We start from the raw sequence: 23,079 nt of genomic DNA on the forward strand, positions 1-23,079 counted from the left end.
CGGCTGCCGGGGACACCAGGGGGCCGGGATGGGGCCGGAGGGAAGGCGGCCGCCAGGGGAGAGCCAGGCTGGAGTGGTTCCCACTGACACTCCCGTCGCAGGTGCCTGGGTGGCGTGAGCAGTCTACAGTCGTGCTGATGGGCTCTGATTCGAGAGAGGCGCTGCCCGGGTTCAAGTCCCGGGGCCCCTCCTTCGCCGAGTGGGTGGGCTTCGCTGAGCCTGTGGTCAGAGCTGCGCGTTGGAGACGGGAAGAAACATCCCGTACCATGGGGTGGCTGTGAGAAGTAAAGGAAGAAGTGATACCCATTAATACACTTAACATTTTGGGCCCTGGCCGGTTTGGCTCAGTGGATAGAGCATTGGCCTTCGGACTGAAGATCCCAGATTCAATTCCAGTCAAGGGCATGTACCTTGGTTGAGGGCACATCCCCAGTAGGAGGAGAGCAAGAAGCAGCTGATCGATGTTTCTAACTCTCTCTCTCTGCCTCTCAGTAAAATATCAATAAAAGATTTTTTAAAAGATTTTTGCACTTGCTCCATACTTTGATGCAATTTCATTATAAAAGGGGCGTGAGCATCCCTCTCCTGATTTAAAGAGGCCCGGGCACTGTTGGCTCTAATCTTCATTGGTATCTCCGCTCCTAGGCACTCTCCAGTGGGCAGAGCTATTGGGGATGTGTCATTGGCCATCCTCTGCTAGGCCCCGCCCCCAGCACCAAGGCCACTGGTGCTGATTGGACAAGGCGTAGGCCATGGCCAAAGCAAGCTCAGGTATTGGCGGTTGAGCAGACTATGGATTGTGGATTGATTGATGATCACATGGAGCCATGTATTAATAGAAGCAAAGAAAGGGGGAGAAGGAAAAAGAGACAGGCAGAGAGGAAAAAGACACAGGGTTCCCAAAACAGACAGAGAGAGAGAGAGAGAGAGAGAGAGAGAGACCTCCGATCCCAGGTTTTCTCTTTCCCAGTAGACGAGCCTGAACGGTATCTCCTGACCTTGGAGCCATGAGGTGAGTCCTGCCGAGAAGCAGGACACGCATGTACATGTGCACACGTTCCACACATGTACATCACACGCACCCCACCAACATCCACGCACTCGTCCCTTTTTACTTTCTCTTTACAATTCCTCTCCCACATCGGCACCCCCTCCAGAGTGGGGGATCCCCGGGGAGACTCATCTTCTTGAGCGGGGGCAGCAACAAGAGGAACAGAACCGAATAGGACACGGGGCTGTTAAGAGAGAAGAAGGGGACACTGGCAGTGGGAGGCAGGTGCACAGAGCTCTCACGGGGAGGCCATGGGGTCTGAGCTGTGGCGTGTGGTCCTCCATGCACTGCATCAACATCGCGTCACCTGCCATCTCTCACCCGGCTCCTCATGTTGGCCACCTCCTTGGGGAGTTTGCCCCAGGCGGCTGCCAAGACAGCTGGCTGCGCATCCATCCAGGAACCAAGATTTTTACGGTTGGAATCCCTCAGTTACCAGTGGGTTTTGCTGGATCTGGCAGCCAGTACAGGGCTCCATAAATACTGTACAATGAAGACAGAGGAAAGGGAAAGAGAAGTAGGAGGGAAGGAGGAAGGTGATGAAAAGAAAAGGCAAAGGAAGAAAGAGGGGAGGGAGGGAGGAAAGAGAAAGGGGGAGAAAAGGGAGAGAGGAAAGAGAAAAGAGAAAGGAGGTGAGAGAGAAGGGAGGGAAAATATGCAGCGAGGAAAAGAAACAGAAACAGATGTGGAGGGAGGAGAGAAACAGACAAGAGGGGGACCTAGAACCTGGAGAGGTGGAGAGACACAGGGAGGGGAGGAAGAGGGCGGAGCCAAAGAGAGAGGCGGGAGAGTGACAGAAGAAAAAGACCATTCAGAGCAGTGGCCCCGCCCAGGCCCCGCCCCCAGCTCGGACTCCTCCCCCGGGGGCCCGCAGGCTGCAGCGCCCCCTCCCGCCGCCAGGGGCCGCCACGCGCCGCCGCCGGCTCCCCGCGCGCGCCGCGGGCCCTCTCTCCCGCCTCCGCGCCCGCCGCTCGCCGACCCGCCGCTGCCGCTCTCGCGCCGCCGCGGCCGCGTCTCGTCTCGTTCGCCGCGTCCCCGCGAGGGCCTCGCGCCGCGCCCGCCGCCCGCCGCCCCCCTGCCTCGCGGCGCCGCGCCTCGCGGGCCCCGCTCCCGCCCTCCGCCCGCCCGGCCCGGACCGGAAGCGGCGGCGCACGGCCTGGGCCTGGCGCGGGGGGCGGGCTCCGGGGCCCGGGCGGAGATGGGCAAGAAGCACAAGAAGCACAAGGCGGACAAACACCTCTACGAGGGTGAGGAGGGCCGCGGGCCGGGCGGGCGCTCCGGGCTTCTCGAGCTTTCCACACCCTCACCCCCAACCCCCCTCGAGCGCCCGCGGCGGCCGGGCCGGACCCCGGGGCGCGGCAGAGCCGGGGCGGGCGGGACCCGAGACCCCCGGCCCCGCGGGAGACGGTCCCGAGGGGCCGGGCGGCGTTCGGGGCGCCCCCTCGGCGGGTGCCCGTCACTCAGCAGGTGCTCCGGGGGCCCCCGCCTCCCGCCCCGGGGACCGGCCCGCCGGGCCCCCCGTCCCCCGCCCCGGGGTCCGGCCCGCCGGGCCCCCTGTACCGGCCGCTCTGCACCGGCCCCGGCCCGGCCCGGCGGGGCCCCCACAAACCGGCCCCTCTTCCCCCAGACTATGTGGAGAAGCCGCTGAAGCTGGTCCTCAAGGTGGGCGGCAGCGAGGTGACCGAGCTCTCCACCGGCAGCTCCGGCCACGACTCCAGCCTCTTCGAGGACAAGAGCGAGCACGACAAGCACCGCGACCGCAAGCGCAAGAAGCGCAAGAAGGGCGAGAGGCAGGCGCCCGGCGAGGAGAAGGGCCGCAAGCGCCGGCGCCTAAAGGTGAGGGCCCGCCCAGGGCCGCCTCCGCCCGCGCCGCCCGCCTCCCTGGCCCGGCGCCTCCGGGCCTGCGAGCCCAGCCCGCAGCCCGGCCCCGCCGCCTTTTAAAGGCGCCTGTGCGAGAGGAGCCGGCTGAGTGGGAACACCGGCCCGGAGCCTCTCCGAGCCATTCCCCTCCGGGTGTGCGCACCTCGGGGAGGGAGCCCGGCCCACGTGGGCTCGATCCGGGACCCAGCAGGTGCACTAAGTACTCCGGATGCCACTTACTGAACGGGCAGCTTCCACCCTTTACTTTTTTAAAAAATACATTTCTTTATTTTCATAGAGAAAGGGAGGAGGAGAGAGAGAGAGATGAGAATCATTGATCTGCTGCCTCCTGCATGCCCCCCAAAGGGTATCAAGCCTGCAACCTAGGCATGTGCCCTTGACTGGAATTGAACCCTGGACCCCTCAGTCCTCAGGCTGTCGCTCTATCCACTGAGCCAAGCCGGCCAGGGCAAGCTTCGATTCCGGTCAAGGGCATGTACCTTGGTTGCGGGCACATCCCCGGTGGGGGTTGTGCAGGAGGCAGCTGATCGATGTTTCTCTCTCATCGATGTTTCTAAATCTCTCCCTCTCCCTTCTGCTCTGTAAAAAAAATCAATTAAATATATGTATATTTTTTAAATATATATTTTATTGATATTTTACAGAGAAGAAGAGAGATGGATAGAGAGTCAGAAACATCGATGGGAGAGAATCATCGATCAGCTGCCTCCTGCACACCCCCTACCGGGGATGTGCCCGCAACCAATGTACATGTCCTTGACCGGAATCAAACTCGGGACCTTTCAGTCCACAGGCCGACACACTATCCACTGAGCCAAACCGTTTTTGGCAATAAAATATATTTTTGAAAAATGAAACCGCGTCTTCGTCTGTCGAAGAGAAAATTGGATCGGGATCTTCACGGGATAGGACATGAGTAAAAACAAGCGTTTTCTTGACCATTGGTAGCGAATAGATGAAAAATAGGTCACAGCCACCTTGAAGCAAGCTGAGCAAAACCGTAGTAACTTCGCTCCCGTGGCCGCTCACCTCCGAGTCCCTGCAGCCTGTTCACGCCACCTGCTCTGTCCTCGGAAATAAGCCACACGCAGGATCCATCTCCCCAGAATAGGCATGGGGCTGTTTCTGATTTTTTTAAGTGTTTCGGCCAGGGCTGCAGTAAACACTTTTGTAGACAGCTGGCCCTTGAACAACACGCCCCTCCTGCAGTCAAAAACCTGCCTGCAACTTGGCTTCCCAGAAACTTAAGTTGTCCCCTGGTATCCGGGGGGACTGGTTCCAGGACCCCCCCCAGGATACCAACTTCCAGAGGTGCTCAGATCCCCTGGTAAAGACTCAGGTCATTGCCTACCTGCAGCCCGCCCCGTTCCGGACTCTCAACAGGAGGTGGAAAAGAGTAAGGCGTTTACTGGAGGAAATCTGATAGAAGTGCACCCACTTCCGTGCTGCCAGGGTGGAGGGTATGTTGTGAAAAGACGTTTCCCCGGGGATGTGCCAGGAGGAGGAGGGCTGCGGTGTCCGGGGAAGTTCTTAGCCTTCCTAGGTGCTGTTCCTTGTTCTGCCGATGGCTGTGTCCTGTACTCCCATCTGCAAGGCATTTCTCTCCATTGTCATCAGAACGTGCCTTTACAGACATCTTAGTTTTTGCTAATCAGAGACGTGAAATGCATTCTAGTTTTTACATTTATAGTTCCTGGAGGTCTAGGCAGCTTGAGCTAATTTCCTGCCATTTCAGGGGTTTTCTGGGGATTACCTGTGATACTCCCGTTTTCCATCAGGTTATTTGCCTTTTGGAGATGTTCCTTATGAAAGCTAGAACTTCTAGTTGTTTGTGTTGCAAATACTTTGTCGATAGCTAGCCTTTAGCTTTGTTTATGGGGAAGAAAAATTTTTTCTACTCTTGAGTCATGAAGTTTCTTTTATCGGAAGTTGTAAAGATTTGCTTTGTACATTTCGGTCTACTGTACCTGGGATTGGCTTTTGTGTACGGTGTGAGATAGAACCTGTATTCATTTTTCCTTTTCCTGCAGACAGCTAGTTGTCCCCGCACTGACTCCCCTGTGTCTTTAGTCACACGATGCCACCTCTGTGCTATGCCCAAACTTGCTGTATGTGTGCGTCTGTTTCTGGGCTCCACAGTCTGTACTCTTGGACTGTTGTCCCTATGTCAGACAGACATTGTCTTAATTACTGTTACTTTATACAGATGTGTGTACCTGATATGACTCTCTCATTGTCACTTTTTTCAAAACTGTCCTGACTGTTCTTGATTTTGACCTACAAGATAAGCTTGTCAAATTCCATGAAAAATTCCATCCTACAATTTTGATTGGCATTGCATCTTATTTACAGAAAACTGGAGAGAACTGGCTGTCTTTCAGGTCATGAACATGGTATATTTCCTGTATTCGGGGCTTCCACAGTGTGCTTTCAGTAACATTTCATAATTTTTCCCAAAATGTTTTAGGCATTTTTATTAGGTTTATTCCTAGGTATGTTATCTTGCTTTTAGGAATAGTGTTATCTTCCAAGTGGTTATTTCCTGCCTATACTGTCAAATCACTTTTCCTTCCCTTTGTGAACATGTGATTTTTCTCCTTTTCCAGTAGATGGCAGTAAAATACATGAAGATTTTTTAAAAGAATTTTCAGTGGCTCCTTATTTTTTTCCACTGAGATTAAGATGATTTAGTTTAAAGGTATTCTGAAGTTTTTCTAAATGACCTCCCTTTGTTCCATTTAGGAGGATAGGAAGAAGCGCGATCGGGACCGTGGGGACAATGAGGCAGGAAAGGACCTCCAGTGCCCGGCGCCTGTGCGATTGGACTTGCCTCCTGAGAAGCCGCTCTCCAGCGCTGTAGCCAAGCAGGAAGGTCAGCATAGCGGGGAGCTGTCCTGCATGGGCGGCTGGCACAGCCAGGGGCAGGCATGGGTTTCCAGCTTTCAAGTTAAGTTCAAGTTTAAACGCTTTTTAATGGAATTTTCAAGTTTTCTTATTTCTCTGTTGCAAAAGAGCTTTAAACCAGCTTCAGTTTTGAAGTCATACTTATTTATAAGGCAAATGGAATTTCTGTGTGAGGTGTTGAATGATGGATGTGAATAAGTCGTATAGAAAGGAAAGAAGCTAAGCAGGACTTTAAACCTTCCTTTTTAAAGTGCTCTTTTCCTTCTCTGCTTTAGAAGTAGAACAGACGCCCCTTCAAGAAGCTTTGAACCAACTGATGAGACAACTGCAGAGGTAAATGGGTTTTCCAGTCCTTTTGTAACATGGAAATTGAAAGGAGAAAGATAGTCTCCAAAACACTTTGCTGTTTTGATTACTTAAAGCCACATTTTGTGGCTCATGTCCAAACGTACTTGATTTTAAAGTGGATGATAAATATTTTGCCTGGCAATAGAAGCCCTCCGAGAGGCTGGCTCTTAGATGTTCTCATTTGGTTTGTTTTGACTGGCAACTTGGAGAGTGTTACGTAATATTCTTAATGGCAGATTTCTTTTCATCTGAAGTCACTTCTGATGTTCCAGCCTTAAACCGGGAATAAACAATACAGATATTTCCACTTGGTTAGTAGATAAAAATGCCTTCTGTGTGTTTGTGCAGCGCTTATCATACTGTGAAAGTTCAGCAATTACTAAGTCTGGGGCAGGAGGCAGAATACTATAAATAGGATTTGGACACTTTTAAATGCAGGAATTTGTTCTAAAAAATTCAGTATCTAGCTCAAACCAGTGTTAAGTTTGTAAAAGGGAAAAGAATAGTCAGTCTTTACTAAAATATCTGATACCTGCCTTTACTCAGAATTCCAGCTGTTAGCTGGAAGACATGTCGCTGGCAGAGGGTTCCCAGGAACAGGGCGGGCATCTTAAGAATGCAGGTGATCAGTTTAGGAATGCCACCTGGGTCATTAGGAATGCCACCACGGGGGCACTCCATTAAATAATGACTGATCTTCGGAGGCATAGATGCTTTCCTCTGAAGAGGCCCTCCCACACGGCTGTGCCGCTGTTGACAGTAACTGCTGTGGGCAGCCCCGTCGGCACATGTGAGGCCCGGGCAGATGTTAATCTCGTGTTTCAGTCTCTGCTTGGGCATCGTGCTCGGAAGAATAAAGGCAGATTCTCACAGGCCTGCTTCCGATTTTAACTCTCCTGTCAGACTGTGACCTAGAACAAATGATCCAAGCCCCGGGTCTCAGTGAGCTCATCTCCAAGAGGGTGCCACCTCCTGGGTGGCTTTGTGAGGATTCGGTATGAAATACATCAAGTCCCGGGCCTGGTACGTGGTGAATACATTTTGATAGTCACTGCCATTGTTGGTTTCTAAGCCATTTTTTATTGTTACGATGATTTAGAATCAGAAAATTTTAGTATGCCAAATTTCCAGACGAAAAAAAGTCACTCTGGTGAGCTAATTATATAAAACAATGGTTCTCAGCCCGGTCAGTCCTGGAAATACCAGTGCCAAACACTCCAGTGCCAGCACCAGTACTCACCCCAGAAATACCAGTGCCTGGACCCACCCTCCTTCCTCAGGCGATTCTGATGCCGCGGGTCTGGGGTCAGCCTTCCCTGGCCCACTGGCATTTTTATAAAGTTCCTCCAGTAAGAACTGAGAGCCGTGATAGAAAACACTGTCTCAAGTTTAGAGTATTATGAGGGCTTTTTAATGTCATTTTTTTACACACCTCTACCTACCCACACCCACACACACACACTCACACTCACACGATAGCAGTCAAAATACACACGTTCACAGGAATGTGATAATTGTGTGGCCCACCGTGCGTCCAAGCCAATAGTTGGAAACCATATGGAAGAGTGCACAGGTGTGCATTCACAGTTACTGTTTTGGCCTTTTCCCTGTGGTTGATAAAAATACATAGTACTAATCTTCCAAAGACCACGGCACTGCTCAGTTAAGCTGGCTCTTTATTTTGTTTCGTTTTTCCCTGTGTGTGATGTGCTGCTAATTAACTTAACCTGCATATTTTAAAAGACTCTGAACAAGAGTTCAGTTATTACGCAAAACATCTTCACCTTGTTATTAAATAGCTATTAGTCTTTACAGTTATCTCTGTAGTTTTCAGCAGGAAACATGTTAGCATATTACAGACTCTTTCTAAGTCTGAATGGTTTCCCCTGGCTTCTGCTCTTAGACCAGTAGATGTGTTTGTAGAGAAAGTAAAATTGCCTTTTTTATATCTTCCCAGAAAAGACCCGAGTGCTTTCTTTTCGTTTCCTGTGACTGATTTCATTGCTCCTGGCTACTCCATGATCATTAAGCACCCAATGGATTTCAGCACCATGAAAGAGAAGATCAAGAACAATGACTACCAGTCCATAGAGGAACTGAAGGTGACTAGAGCTGTTTGTGTTGTGATTGGACAAATAACAGCAATGCCACAGAGTAACTTCTCTTTATTTGCTTGGGAGTCGAGCTCTTGGGTCCTGTATATATATAAAATATTGGCAGAAACCTTCATGTCTGGTATTTAGAGTCTTTCTAATTGAACTTTTGTTTTGCAAAGAATTAAGTTTATTTTAAAATCCAAAAATCTTTGTATATTTTTGACTTTGAAAACGTTTTTGAGCTTGGAGGTTCAAACCCAGATGAAATAAGCCATCTGCTATCTTTTATCGTTTGGGGGATTTTCACAAAATTTTTGAATTTCATATATTCTCCAGTGTATTTTCTCAACCGTTAACATGAAGAGATACTTGATTTTCAATTTCAGATCGATGCAGGCAACATTGATATTTTAATGGACATCTCAGGTGTGCCTGTCTTCTCAGAGAGAGAGTACATGGGCTGGCTCAGAAATGCTACTCCAGTGAAGTCACTTGCTCTCTGAGACACTCTGGCACTATTTGTTGAGCATATTTCCTTCAACTGTAGAAGGAAGGAAATTAATAACTTGCAGGTAAAGGACCCACAAGCCACCCACGTGACGTCTGTGCCTGGTGTCACAGTTGAAGTCTTCCCTGTCTTTACAGTCTTGGGATCTGTGGGCTGAGAGGGGATACTTCTCTTTTTCATCTTCCTCGGAAAAGGAACCACGTGTTTTAAATTCGCTTTGTGCCAAACCACCACGGACCAAACCAGTTTGGATGTCTGTTTTGCCTGTATTTTTTCTGCATAAGCATCGCAGTGTGCTTCTAACCTAATCAGCTGTAAAAGGGAAATCCGACAATAAACTGTATCTTTACTTGCTCTTTTTTTCATCCACATGACAGTCAGCTGAGTTGTGAGTAACACCCGCATTGCATTCTATCTTCCTGTCCGTTTTGAACGCGTAGATCATATCCCACCACTCTGAAAACCTGGGGTTGCATTCTTGTGTCTTTAGGGAAATGGAAACTTTTCATCTGGTGAAAATTAGGCTGGAACAGTTTATTTCAGCATATTTCCAACTTGATTGTTGCTCAATGGAAAAAATCTCAACAGTTTTGTTTTTTCTCTTAGTGAACAGTTTTCCTCTCATCTTTGTCTTGTGATGACAGGAGAGAAGACGAGTGCCCCTGAGTGTTTTTGAGCAAAAGCCTTAGGCTTATCGTAATTAAAATGCACAAGTATTTTTAACTCTTTAGAGTTTTCTCTATTCCTACGTGTTTGTTTTTTCAGCAACCCAAAGTAATACTTATTAGCTTATCCGCCTCATTAGGCTGTTCAGGTTTTTTAATTACATGAAAAGTGCGAGGGAGGGCCGTTCCGCTTTTCAGACCACCCAGTGCCATTGCATGGAAGCCCAGGAAAGCCCACCGCACATGACCGTCCTGAAGGCCCTGGCGCCACAGGGCGCTGTGCTCGGGATTCCCGGGCTCATTTAGCATGAATAACGGCCATGCATTTCTCCCCTCCCGCCCCTTCTTCCCCCAGTAAATATTTAATCGTTCTTAATGGGATGGAAGCTTCCCAGAATATCTGTGCCAAGGGTGCTTGGCTTGGGGTCCTCTGGGTAGCCTTGGGGGTCCGGGAACCCGCTAACATTACATGGGAAGGTCCGCTCCAGCGTGTGCATGCACACGTGCGCACAGGCTGGAAGGACAAGTGGGCGGTGGCTGTCATCACATTCTCGGAGGCGCAAGTCCAGTAAATGCCTCGTGGTAAGCGACTGGGCCAGGGGCCGTGGCCCACAGGAGCTTCGTCCACTTTGAATTTAATGCCAATTTATTAGGACCCTTCACTCAGTCTTCTCATATGGTAAAAAGTGCTCAGTACCTCTCTTCATTTCATGTGACTGTTCTTGGCTGTCACCACTTTATTAAATAGTGGGGTTCGAGCGTTTTGATTTGGAGGAATTTGTCAGGAGCAGCAGATCCTTTTTTGTTTGATTTTGATCACTTTAGTAAGGGCTGGACATAATCGCTCACATTTATGTAATGTAAAAATTACCCATGAGCCAAAACCAGTTTGGCTCAGTGGTAGCCGGTCTGCGGACTGAAAGATCCCGGGTTCGATTCCGGTCAAGGGCATGGACCTTGGTTGCGGGCACATCCTCGGTAGGGTTTGTGCAAGAGGCAACTGGTTGATGTTTCTCATCGATGTTTCTAGCTCTCTATCTCTCTCCTTTCCTCTCTGTAAAAAAACAAAAATATATTTTTTTAAAAAATTACCCATGAAAAAGTGCTATGGAATTGCTTCTCCAGCATATCTGTGTACTTTGAAATTTAAACGAGAAGTGTAATTTGGGGTCATTTGGCTCCTCCATTTACATGTTTCAGCTTTTTGAGGTTGTATGGTTTATTTCACATTGGCATGATTTTGCAACATTCTAGGAATTATGTTTAGCTTGTAATAGCATTCAAATAAGTAAGCGAAAATGTGTGAGCATTGTAACATCTTTGCTCAGTTGATTTGGATTTAGTAGGAAATAATGTGATAATTCAGCCCTGTTCCCTGTTCTCAGTCAAGATCTGAAATAAAATATAATTCATAAATCTATAGTAATTTCAGATTACTATAAAAAACCCCACTACTTAACGAAAATTTAAGATTTTTTTAAACTAAGAATAGCATTTCTAATTAAATTAACTACTTAAAATTATTCTAGTAAATATATATTAGAAGTATTTTCTGTTTCTTTTTTGTTCAGTAAGATTAAAATTTTCATCTTGATGCATAAAATTTATATAGTTATGAAATGTTTCAAGTATCTGGAAAAGAATGTAGGATATTTAAATTAATTTAGCAGTATTTGTGAGTTTTAAAACTTTAATAAATTGCTATTAATGTTCTTCAGTGAACATAAAAGGAGAGGGCAGGATGTTTATTTTAATTTTTCAAAGGCCTGTATGACTTCAAATCAAGAAAGAAGGGTACTTCGTTTTGTTTAAATGCATTTTCCCCCTTAATATTCTCTCTGCAGGATAACTTCAAGCTTATGTGTACTAATGCTATGATTTACAACAAACCAGAGACCATTTATTATAAAGCTGCAAAGAAGCTATTACATTCAGGAATGAAAATCCTTAGCCAGGTAAGGAAAATTCTTTGTCACAAATACTAATTATTGTGAAAGTGGTATTTCTTTGTTTTTTGTCATTATAATACCAGTCCAATTCAGTATTGGTTTTATTGTTTAGGCAGATCGTGTTTAAGTTGAAATATTCAATGAAAAAGTCTGACTAATGGAGAAGAAAATGAGAGCAGGAAGGCTCTCGCTGGGATGGATACGGATAAACATCGGTGCTCACTAGGGTTTACTTGCACGAGGCTCTTGGATGGGTGCTCACCAGGGAGCCTGCACTGCTGTTTAAGAACCCCCGGCCTGCAGTCCAGGAGGAGGCGGTGTGAGTGGGAGGCGGCAGGAGGAAGTGCTCCTCCCTGTAGGGCTGGGAGCTGACGTGGGCAGCACAGGACCCTGGGAGGAGAAAGACAAAGGAGCGCTGACTGGGAGCTGCCCCTCCCGCGAGGGACAGGCTCCGAGGGGGGGAAATACTCCCGAGAGGTGCTGCCCACCGCGGCAGGAAATGGTGTGGTGTCATCTGGGACGAGGGCTGAGGACAGCTGGAGGGTAAACCTAGGTGATGGCTGTGGGAGAGACAGGAGCTCCCATCTCAGAGGATACGTCCCATCTCGGAGGCTTGGCTCCCAGCTCTGAGTGGGATGGGAAGTCGCCCACAGCAGGAGTGGAGATGGGGCCTGTGTGAGCTCTGCCCACTAACTCCTGGGCCTCGGGCAGGACATGAGCCGGGTCCTCATCCTCAGAGCAGGTGTGACCTGTGCCCTCCAAGGTCATCGCCGCCAGGAGTGCCGCCGCGAGGGGAGGCCTGGCGAGGTGGGGAGACTGACGAGGAGAGCAGGAGAGGAGGGGTTTGTGCAAAGAAGAAACATGCGGGTATAAGGCAGCAGGAGGAGGATAGCCGGAGCTTAGAGCTGAGCTCGGACCAGAGGATCGGACGGCAGGAGGGAGGCATGGCCACACGTGTCTCTCAGCTGTGAGGGCGCGTCTGTGGGTTCCATGTAGCAGACCGCTGTGTGTGCACATGTCTGTGTCTGCTGGGCTCTGAAAGGCTCTTGGATCCACTTCACAGGGAGAGAAACATTTGGGTTGACAATTAATTCTCGCACTCCTAATATTTAGACAGCAGTTCCCGTCCTCGCCTAAAGACTTAGGAAACTGTGATGGAAGCCAGTTGCCCATCTTGGGCAACATTTGCCGAGGAAAGAGAATGTAAAGTGTTTATCCCGGTCTTGGCAGAAGGACTCGGAGGACAGAAACGAGCCGTGTCCCCGGTTTGCAAACCCACGATGCTCGTCGTCAGCCATTGGGAGGAGAGTGCTGCTGTCGGTGGGCCTCTCCCCGCACTGGGCCCGTGAACCTCGGGAGACAGTGTGCCGCACAGGCTGGCACAGCCACAGCTCATCGGTGTGGTTCGCCCATCGCCGTCACCGTCTGTCTGTCTGTCTGTGAGCACGCAGTTACTGTGACGGGCGAAGCTTCCAGCACCCCTGGCGCTTACGGGCGAGGTGGATGGAGGCCCAGAAAGTAGTTTCTTCTCCCTTTCCCTTTTCTCTGTTATCTTCCTTCCTCTCAGACCCCTTCCTGTTGAGCCCTACCCATCCTGTGTGATAGCTTCCTGTTGCCGTCTCTCCACCCCAGATGGGAGGGATCCTTACCACAGTGATTTACGTGATTCAGTTTAGACCGGAGCGCACTCCTCCCAGGCGGTGCTCCCGGGAGAGCCAGCACGCCTTCCGGAGGGGCCTTTTAAGACAGTGGCTTCGGCGTTCGTGTAGAGCAGCCTTTCGTTGTTTTTCAGTTACAGACACTGAGGGTGAGGAGATGTCATTTTTATAAAGAATGGGCATATGTAGAATAACTTGATCACCTAAATAAATTTGAGAGGCTGCCTCCGGTACAAACAGTACTACTGGCAGCACAGTAGATCAGACTAATGAGGATCCGTCCTGACTCCGTCACTGCAGGGCTACGTGGCCTGTTCCTCTCGATCAGTGGTTGGCAAACTCCTCAGTCCACAGAGCCAAACATCAACAGGACGACAATTGAAATTTCTTTGGAGAGCCAAATTTTTTAAACTTAAACTGCTAACGCCACTTCTTCAAAATAGACTCGCCCAGGCCGTGGTATTTTGTGGAAGAGCCACACTCAAGGAGCCAAAGATCTGCTTGTGGCTCATGAGCTGCAGTTTGCCGACCATGGCTCTAGATTAGGGGTGTCGAACTCAATCAGAGAAGGGGCCAAAATCTAAAATCCAGCCTAAATCGCGGGCCGAATAGTTTACTGAACAGTCATAAACTGTCATTGTGATGGAAACGCAGCGGAGTGCAGTGATGACATCGCGGTGCGGGCCACATTGCAAGGCCTGGCGGGACGGATTTGGCCCGCGGGCCTTGTGTTTGACACATGTGCTCTAGATAATACATTAATGAGGCTTTTATTTTCTCCTCTATGCGTATCTGTGTCTGCAGTACAGTACATTAGGTGAGGAGTTTAGGATAACTTTAAAATAAGTAAATACAGCGGGTCCGCTTCCCTGAGGCTTCCAGGCTGCACCTCTGGTACAGGCATGGCATCAGGAGGCCCAGCCCGGTTTCTCACCGGCTCTGTGACCCTCGATGAGTCACTCATGTTACTGGACTTCATTGTTCTTATTTGCATGACCTCTGGTCCTTCCTAGTTCCTATTATTCTGTGAAGCCTTCCCTGCCGTTGCCATGCGTCCCCACGGAGACCGCCCTCCATATTTCACCCGGTGACAAGGCTCAGAGTTCACAGCAAAGGCAGCATGAGGAGGAGATCTTCCAGAACCTCCGGCCCCTAACCGCAGCAGAAACTTCCAGCTTCTCAGTGCGGGGGAGGTTAGGCATGGTGGACGCAGCAGAAGCGAGGTTTCCGTGGTGGGCGGGACGCTCTGCGCTCCCGGAAGCAGCTGCGTGGTCCCTCGTTCCCAGGAGGCTGTTTGCCAGGGTCCCAGGGACTGTCCCGAGGGCCAGTCCTCAGAGCCGGCCTGTGTTTGCGGGCTGGAGGTCTTAGTACTGCTCATTCTTAAGCTTCAGTGCTAAGCCATTCTGTTCAGTATAGACCGTGAAACCCAGTCCTGCTTTTTAAATTCGGTGCTGCAGAGAAGTTTTTCTCCATATGTCCTCCGTGAGCTATTCGATGGCGGGAAAGTTACAAGCGTTCTCTTAGGTTGGAAGTGAAGTCGGCTGAATGGAAGGCTAGGCTGTTGTCCGGATCCTGAGTCTCATACTCTGGGTGCGGTCACATTGAGTGCGCTTCTCCCGGGTTAATGACCAGATAAATGCCAGCTCTGTGAGGAACAGAGTGCCTTCCGATCAAAGTCACTGACAGACATGCCTAAGCGTGCTCTGGCCGTCCTCAGGAGCGGATCCAGAGCCTGAAGCAGAGCATCGACTTCATGGCCGACTTGCAGAAGAGCCGGAAGCAGAAGGACAGGGCAGACGCCTCGCAGAGCGGGGAGGACAGCGGCCGCTGGCCAGCAGAGAGTGAGGACGCAGGCGAGACCGACGCACAAGCCTTCAAGAGTCCCCACAAGGAGAACAGGAAGTAAGGAGCCTTTGCAGGGTCAGGGTCACAGTTCAGTGGTCTGTCCAAGCTGGTGTGGGGGGGAGCCAGCCCCCTCTGCCTGGGGCGGCGGGCTTGGGCATGAGAGTCCATTGGAGGTGGATGCCTTTGTCCCTGCCAGGCGCATGTGCAATCCCCTCACAGTCAGAACACAGCCCTGAGGGCGCCTTCTTAGAGCCTGGCTTTAAGGCAGCATGTCCTCCTGAGGGACCTGCTGTCAGTGTGTTTATCGAAGTCGGGCTGTTTATATTCAGTGCTGTGTTCCGTAAAGGAGCGGAGACAATGGGTAAGCCTCAGCACAGCTTAGCTGAAGCTGCTTCTGGAAGGGGCGGCTGTCGCGTGGACGTGAACATGTTCACCAGACGTCAGCCAAGGAGCAGGGACTCCCCGCCCCCCCTTCCTGCAGCGGCAGCAGCCTGCCCCCCCAGCCCCTCCCTGTCCGCCCGGAAGAGGGTATTAGCAGTTTGGGGTTTCTGCTGTCACAATGCAAAGAAAGTAAACTGACAAGTTTTCGTTCTGTTTCTGATTTATAACTTTAAATGTTATGAAAAGTGAAACTAAAAAAAAAAATCTCTCCCTTCAAAATACACTTTTGGTAGATTGTTTTTTTTGTGAGTGTGCTGGGAAACGCGTTTAAGGCAAATGACACTGGGCCCCCGGGGAGGAGCTGGCCCAGGTCTGGGGCTACTCGCACAGGCCTCCGGGCGCTCACTGGGAACAGCACGTCTTCCCGTCCCCATGTTTCCACCTTACCTTCCTCCTCACCTACCGCCGTGTGCTTCCAGGAAGGACAAGGATGCGCTGGACGAGAAGGTGAAGAGCCACCTCCTGGAGAGGGAGCAGGAGCAGATCGACCGCCTGGTGCGCGAGTCCGGGGGCAAGCTGACCCGGCGGCTGGTGAACAGTCAGGTGACCGCTGACCCGGGGTCTGAGCGTGTGTTTAAGGCCCTTTACTTCCAGTCACTCTGCCTCAGGCCCCAGCACACACTCAGTTACCTGGTTACCCTTACCCTCTCCTGCTGGGTTTCACCGTGTCTGAAATCAGAAATGAGCCAGTGCTCTCATGTTTACGAAAACATACTGTGGTCTTTGGGAATCGTATTGTGAGGGCATTGGTTTCACACCGGCTGGATTCATACATGACTTAGGGAGGTCACCCCCGCTTCCTAGTCTTCAGTTCCTCCCGTTTAAGCAGAGGAGGCAGGACCAGGTGGCCTTGCCCAGCCTGCCACTTCTGGAACCATCCTTAGTTTAGCCGCCAGCACCTGTGCACAGGAGGCGGGTGTGAGGCGGGGTCTGCGTGTCCTGTGCTGGCTACCGGTAACGGGGCCACAGGAAGGCTGCCTGTCATGTGGGATGCGGATGTGACACACACACACACACATACACAGCTGCTTATGCGTGTGCATCTCTGGTCGTTACAGTGTGAATTTGAAAGGAGAAAGCCGGACGGGACGACGACGCTGGGACTGCTGCACCCAGTGGACCCCGTAGTCGGAGGTGGGTTCACAGGCTCAGACCGGAGCTGCTGTGGGCAGAGCGGGACCTGTGAAATTCCGCACCAGCCTGAGTGGTGACCCGTCTCCTGTGTCGTTGTCTGATGAACCGGCTAGACAGCGTGTGTCTCCTGTGGACAGCTGGCCGCCCCCTTTCTCCTCCTAACATGGTACAGAGGTCACGTTTCTCCACCCCGCAAGGCGGAGGCCATCAGAACACCTTTAGCAGTCAGAACACGAGGCTGTCACTTCTAGCCCTGCTTTGTAGCGAGGCCTGGAGCGCAGTGATTTCCCCTGGCTTCTCAGAACCCTCCGATTCCGACATCATAGCTCCTCGTTTCCGTGAAGGAGGGGTGCGGGCCGCGCTGCTGCTGCTGCCCTGTGGGCACTAGCGCAGGCCGCCGGCGGCTGTGCCAGGGCCCGGGAGAGGTTTGTAAAGGCCGAGAGCCCGTTTTATAACTTCGGTCTTATCTTCTTTTTTTCTTTTATTTATATATATATATATATATATATATATATATATATATATATATATAAATCTGATTTTTTTACAGAGAGGAAGGTAGAGGGAAAGTCAGAAACATCGATTGGAGAGAAACGTCAATCAGCTGCCTCGCGCGCACACCCCACTGGGGATGTGCCTGCAACCAGGGCACATACCCTTGACCGGAATCGAACCTGGGACCCCTCAGTCCGCAGGCAGATGCTCTATCCACTGAGCCAAACCAGTTTCGGCAGTCTTATTTTCTTAGATGATATTTTACTGGAAATCTTATAGGAAATTTGATATAAAAATATTGATCTTGTCATTGATCTGAGGGGAAATAGGTACTCTAATAAGCAATTGTGAGAATGTTGGTTTATTTTGTAAATACCAATTTTCTTTCTTCTTTTTTTTTTTTTAAGATAAATTGTTCTCTTTTTTTTTCTTAGTATAGTTTATTGATTTTTTACAGAGAGGAAAGGAGAGGGATAGAGTGTTAGAAACATCGATGAGAGAGAAACATCAATCAGCTGCTTCCTGCACACCCCCTACTGGGGATGTCCCGCAACCAAGGTACATGCCCTTGACCAAAATCGAACCAGGGACCCTTGAGTCTGCAGGCCGACGCTCTATCCACTGAGCCAAACCGGTTAGGGCTGTAAATGCCCATTTTCATACTGCCATTATGAGAGAGGTCATTGGGGATCCTAAAATGAAGACAGCAGAATTCCTGTATTTCAGGAGATGTCGCTATTGCTTGTTTCCCACTGTGGGCAGCTGGGGTGGCCGGTGAGGAGTGGGGAACAGGAGAGACCAGGCTCTTCCCTCTGCCTGTGAGGCGGCAGGCAGGCGCCCACAGTTCACACGTGGAGGTGGCGCTCGTCCCTCCGCTGTGCGGCTCTGCCTCCGGCCTCGGGGCGTGTGTAGGCTGGTCCCGGGAAGGGGAGGGAGGGAGCACGGGGGAGACCCGGAGCAGGGAGGAGCGGAGGGTCGCATGCTTTCTGCCTGGAGGCCTCCAGGCCCCACCCCTCGGGAGAGGCTGGTGCTGCGTGCTGGAAGCAGAACCCTCTCCTTCCGGCCCGCCCTTTGTGGTCGGAGTGTATCGATACGTGGTCTTGGTCCAAAGCCGCTGCTCCCGGTGGAGACCGTTGCTCTGAGTCCAGCTGTGGTGAAGCTGCCCGAGGAGATGAGTTAACGATGTGGCCACAGTGAGATCTGCCCTTCTTTCTCTGTAGCCGGGGGTCTGGGCTCCCCGTCCGGTCCGGGCCCCCGGGTTCCAGCCCCTGTGGTCAGCCGCAAAGTGGCCAGAGCTGGCGGCTCCTCGAGCTCACTCCCGGGTGTGGATAGAAGATGCCCCTTTGCTTCTCTCCCCTCTTCCTGTGGGGACGCCGGTACCCAGCAGGGTGCCAGCGCAGCTGCCTCCTGAGAAGAGGTGTGCTGTGGATGGGGTTTCTCAGCGTCTTACCTGTCACTGGTGGCTGCGCAGGACCGGCTGCTGCAGGGCCGTCCGGTACAAAATCCAGGCGAGGCTCTGGTCCAGGAGGGAGCACCGGTCCCTGGGTGTGGCCTTCCCAGCACCGCCTGCTCAGCCCTCTGCGCAGTTCAGTCCAGTGCCCTGGGCTTTGCTGCTGGCTCACAGCAGGCTGGTCCCCGCTGCTGTTCCTTCTGGCTGTCTTGCTTCCATCATAACCTAACAGGCCCAACTCCTCCGTCTTTCTTTAAAGCAACACGCCGGTATTGAACTCCAGGAAGCTGCCGGGCGTGCTGAGGACCAGGTCTGGGTCCTGGCCACTCCAGCCTTTCTGAGCTCAGGTTCATGTTACAATCGGAGATTGTGGGGCTCCCCCATCTCTCTCGGTCATGGAGATGGCATGAAGCTGTGCCCGTGCCGCAGAGTGCCACTCGGCTCGCCGCCTCAGCACCCGCCTCCCTGTGCCATCTTCCGTTTCAGAGCCCGGCTACTGCCCCGTGCGGCTGGGCATGACCACGGGGCGGCTGCAGTCCGGCGTGAACACGCTGCAGGGCTTCAAGGAGGACAAAAGGAACCGAGTGGCCCCGGGTGAGCGCCCGCCCAGTCAGTCACCAGTTATGGCTCTGTTCACGCCTTGGCTGGTATTCTGCAACTTCAATTCGTTCCTGGCTTCAGAGAGACTGAAGCATTGTGTATTGTATTCAAAAGTTTTATTTACTTGCTCTCCCCTTGGTGGGGAGAGTTCACTGGAGTTGCTACTTCACAAGCATCTGTGTGAGGGTGTCTGCCAGGGTCTGTGCACCAGCCGGGGAGGCAGTGAGGGCGGAGGGAGGGTGCTCACTAACGCAGGCCCGGCCGCCGGCCTGTCCCCGGCGCTGACGGCTCCTCTCCCGCAGTGCTCTACCTCAACTACGGGCCCTACAGCTCCTACGCACCGCACTACGACTCCACATTCGCCAACATCAGCAAGGACGACTCCGACTTGATCTACTCCACCTACGGGGAGGACAGCTGTGACACCGCCAGCGACTTCAGGCGAGTCCCGGCTCCGTGTCCTGAGCGCCACGGTTTTCCAAGCACTGGTCTCAGCGGCGAGGGTCTGAGGGCGGGGTCCGGGCTTGAGGTTGACGGGGGCTCATAGTGTGGCAGTCATGAGGGAGGCGTTCACCCCGGAGATTAGGGGAGGGCCCCGGAGCGCGCCACCGAGCCGTGGCTTCCATCACCGAGCGGGGTTCCTGCCAGTCTCCCCGGCGTTTCATTTCACTGTGTTAGCGGAGTTTCCTCCTGTCACCACGGCAGGTGATCGCTGGTGAGCATGTAGACAGCGTGGACTGGGGTGAGTTGGCACCGCGGTGTGAGTGAAGGGCACTGGAAGCAGCTGGCTGTGGCAGGAAGACCGAGCCAGCGGGGACGGTTCTATGGCAGTGACTGTCCCCGCTGCTCTCTTTCAGCATCCACGAGTTCCTGGCCACGTGCCAAGATTACCCGTACGTCATGGCGGACAGCTTACTGGACGTCCTGACCAAAGGCGGCCACTCCAGAACCCTGCAGGAGTCGGAGACGGTAAGAAGCATCCGGAGAAGCAGGTGGTGTGTCATTGGTCCGCATTAGTCACGCGGTTATGAAACCGTGGGCTTAGCCAGTGACAGTGAGCTCCATTCCCTGAGAAGGCGGCCGGCCGGGTGGGACCATGAGCGGAAGCGGTAATGCAGACACCCAGCCCAAGGACAGGCCTGTCGCCTGGCCCTGCACCTGCAGGGTGAGCAATGGGCTCACAGCCGAGCGGGCGCCAGTGCCGAGCACCTGACAGGGAAACCTGCTCGCTGGCTGGGAACCGAGGGCTGAAATGAGAGACAGAGAGAGAGAGAGCCCTCCTCCTCCTCAGTGAGCGAGTGGTGAGCCTCCAGCAGCACAGGAGGCCGCCCTGGTTTCCATCTCCTTTCAGCACTGGAAACCGTCTCCAGGGCCGCGGACAGGGTCATGAGCTGGGGCAGCTCAGCACCCGCTCAGACCAGAGCCAGCAGCGCTCCTGGGGCCGAGCTGAGCGGTCTCCGGGCCCTTCCTGGCGGGGATCAGCCTGAGCTAACATCACATGGCCTCCCCTGGCCGATGTGGCAGAGTTTCTGTTTGCAGTTTCTCAGCTCTTCGATGCAACAGTTACTATTCTCAGGATTGATTCTGGAAAATAAGGAAGAAGCTTTCTATAAGGACGCATTGTCCATAATTTTTTTTAAACACTGGGGATTGGTTAAGTCACCACCTTTCAGGAAGTGCCCTCGTTCCTGGCTGGAGCCTGATGCGCCGTCTGTCTGCGTCTCTCCGAGGCCGGCTGTGTTCACGGCGGCTTCTGTCTGAGACGCGCCTGCCCCATGGCACAGCCCTGGCGCCTGGTTCCCACTACGGACTGGCTGCGGGGAACTCCACTTAGACGCCTGTGCTGCTCCCCACACGCCCTGGGCTCACGCGTAGCTTTTGGGTCCGGCACAGAATCGCCCGTCGCTAAGTCACTAGGGGTGCTCTTGACTCACAAGATATTCCAAACACCAGAAATTCTCTCATTCATTTTACTTCCCGAGCCCAGCCCCTCCGTTTCTGTGTGACTTGCCTTTGCCTGTGCTGGGAATAGACGTGTCTGTCTCTCCTGCAGTCGTCCCCTGAAGAGGAAGGCCAGAGCAGGACCCTCGGCGCAGCCAAGGACACAGAGGTGATTCTGTTCTTATAAAAACGTTCAATGGAGATGAGCTGGAGGGCCTCCGTGATCGAGCCCTTCAGCTGCGGACGGGAGGGCGAGCAGGCCGGATGCCGGTGCGGGTGGTGTGTCTGTGTCCCCCCCACGGCGGAGCCCAGCAGAGCCGCATGTGAGAGAGAAGTGTCCGGACTGGGAGAGCAGTGGAGACGGGGCTGTGAGGGCCACACTGGAGCTGACCGCTCTCCCCGCACCCTTCGCCTGGGGGGGGGTGGGATCAGGTGCTGGGGGTTTGAGCTCGGAGTGCAACGCCACAGTCTAACTAAACCATCCGCCTTGGCCACGTGTTCCTCAATGGCAGCATTGAGGTTGTAGACACTGAGGCTCGCGATTCCAGAATTAAACGCCACCCTGTTTTGGGTGTGTTTCTCCATGCATTGCTGGCCCCGCTGTGGGCCTGGGGGAGCCCGGAAGTGCCTTATGTACGAGAGCTCCTGGGGGCGCAGGGCCAGACGGGCTGGCGTGGCTCTTCATCTTCACCACGTGGCAGTCCCGGGCAGTTGGCACTCATACTCTGAGTGGCTGGCACTCGAGACAGTGGTGCAGACTGTGCCAGACACTCCGCACCTCATCGCGCAGCGTGGTGCGGGCACTTCTGTGGGCGTCAGACCACAGCTGCCACGTGAGCAGGTGGAGTAACGGGCTGCACACGGCCATCTTCCTGGTTTCTGTCAGCCAGCTCGAACGCTTCCCCTCTCTCCGCAGCAGGTCACCGAGGAGCCCGCGGGGCGGGGCGGCTCCGGCAGCCAGGACAGGCTCGCCGCCCTGGAGGCGGTGGCAAACTTGGGCGCTCCGGTCGAAGTGTTCGACTCTGAAGGTGAGTGTCTCGGGTTGGTGGGAGCGCTCCTGGTGCAGCAGTGAGGTGCTCGGGTTGTTTGAGATCAGTCAGTACCCCCATACCGCTCAGCGTGGCGCCCAGGGCGGCCTCTGCATTGTGCTGTCCCCACAGAGGCCGAGGTGTTCCAGAGGAAGCTGGACGAGACCACGCGGCTGCTGCGGGAGCTGCAGGAAGCCCAGAACGAGCGTCTGAGCGCCAGGCCCCCGCCCAACACCATCTGCCTCCTGGGCCCCTCGTTCCGGGAGCTGCACCTCGGTAGGTCCCGGGGAGGGGCTCGGACACGTGGTCTGTGTGTGTGTACTTGTTCCTCACGGAAGCCCCATGTCACTGCCTCCAACTGCTCTGTTTGTTCCATTTTTCCCAGCTGAACAGGTGACCACTAACCTTAAAGAACTGGCACAGCAAGTAACGCCCGGCGACGTCGTCAGCACGTACGGGGTTCGGAAAGCCATGGGCATCTCCATGTCCCGCCCCGGCGCCGGGAGCGGCCCGGTGGACCTGACAGGTGCGTGCCCGGCAGGAGGGCGGGGCTCCCCAGCTGCTCCCTCGGCGAGGTGCCCGTGTGCGAGGTCCTCCCACTTCTCTCCACTCGGCGAGCTGAAGGCTCCACACCTGCAGGAGGAGCTAGTGATGGCCTGACGCAGGCTCCCCGGTGCCCGGGAGGGGGGGTGCCAGCACCGCGGGCACTACTTCCCACCCCGTTCCTCTTTGCACCAGAAAGGGGAAATACGGCAGTTGGTTTTTTCTTCCAGATTCTGAAGAAGCTAAGAAGGCGGATGTTGCCGAGTGTGGCCCCAGTGCGAGTGGAAGCTGACCGGGACTTGATTATATATTATGTACATATTTTTTGATTCTTAATTTGGAAATGCTTTTCAGAGATATTAAATATTTGTAAATTGTGTTTTTAATTAAACTTTGGGACAATTAATTTAATGTTCCAGAGACTGGCCTCTGTTGGGTAACAGCTGACCCTGGGACTCTGAACTGGACGGTGCATGTCAGCTCAGTGACCCCTGACCTTTCTGATAACGTGACGGAGAAAACAGCTTTTCCTGGCCGGGCAG

General features: G+C 52.9%; 1 protein-coding gene across 3 annotated transcripts; it reads left to right on the top strand.

The window, feature by feature from the left end:
- The first annotated feature begins 2,025 nt into the window (after positions 1–2,025).
- Positions 2,026–22,943, top strand: BRD7 (bromodomain containing 7). 3 transcript variants are annotated; one of them, XM_036440738.2, is made up of 17 exons: positions 2,026–2,298; positions 2,679–2,887; positions 5,675–5,804; positions 6,112–6,169; positions 8,142–8,286; positions 11,298–11,408; positions 14,778–14,962; positions 15,766–15,889; positions 16,405–16,480; positions 18,912–19,019; positions 19,328–19,466; positions 19,883–19,994; positions 21,079–21,135; positions 21,883–21,994; positions 22,127–22,270; positions 22,380–22,520; positions 22,765–22,943. In XM_036440738.2, the coding sequence occupies exons 1-17, from the start codon at positions 2,250–2,252 to the stop codon at positions 22,827–22,829; spliced, it is 1,965 nt and encodes a 654-aa protein (XP_036296631.1). In that variant the 5' UTR covers positions 2,026–2,249; the 3' UTR covers positions 22,830–22,943. The 3 variants fall into 3 exon arrangements, with proteins under 3 accessions (XP_036296631.1, XP_045438840.1, XP_045438841.1); XM_045582884.1 differs by having other exon boundaries at positions 22,768–22,943; XM_045582885.1 differs by having other exon boundaries at positions 21,886–21,994; positions 22,768–22,943.
- Positions 22,944–23,079: the final 136 nt, after the last annotated feature.

This window comes from Pipistrellus kuhlii, unplaced genomic scaffold (genome assembly GCF_014108245.1).
Source record: "Pipistrellus kuhlii isolate mPipKuh1 unplaced genomic scaffold, mPipKuh1.p scaffold_m20_p_17, whole genome shotgun sequence".
NCBI lineage: Eukaryota > Metazoa > Chordata > Mammalia > Chiroptera > Vespertilionidae > Pipistrellus > Pipistrellus kuhlii.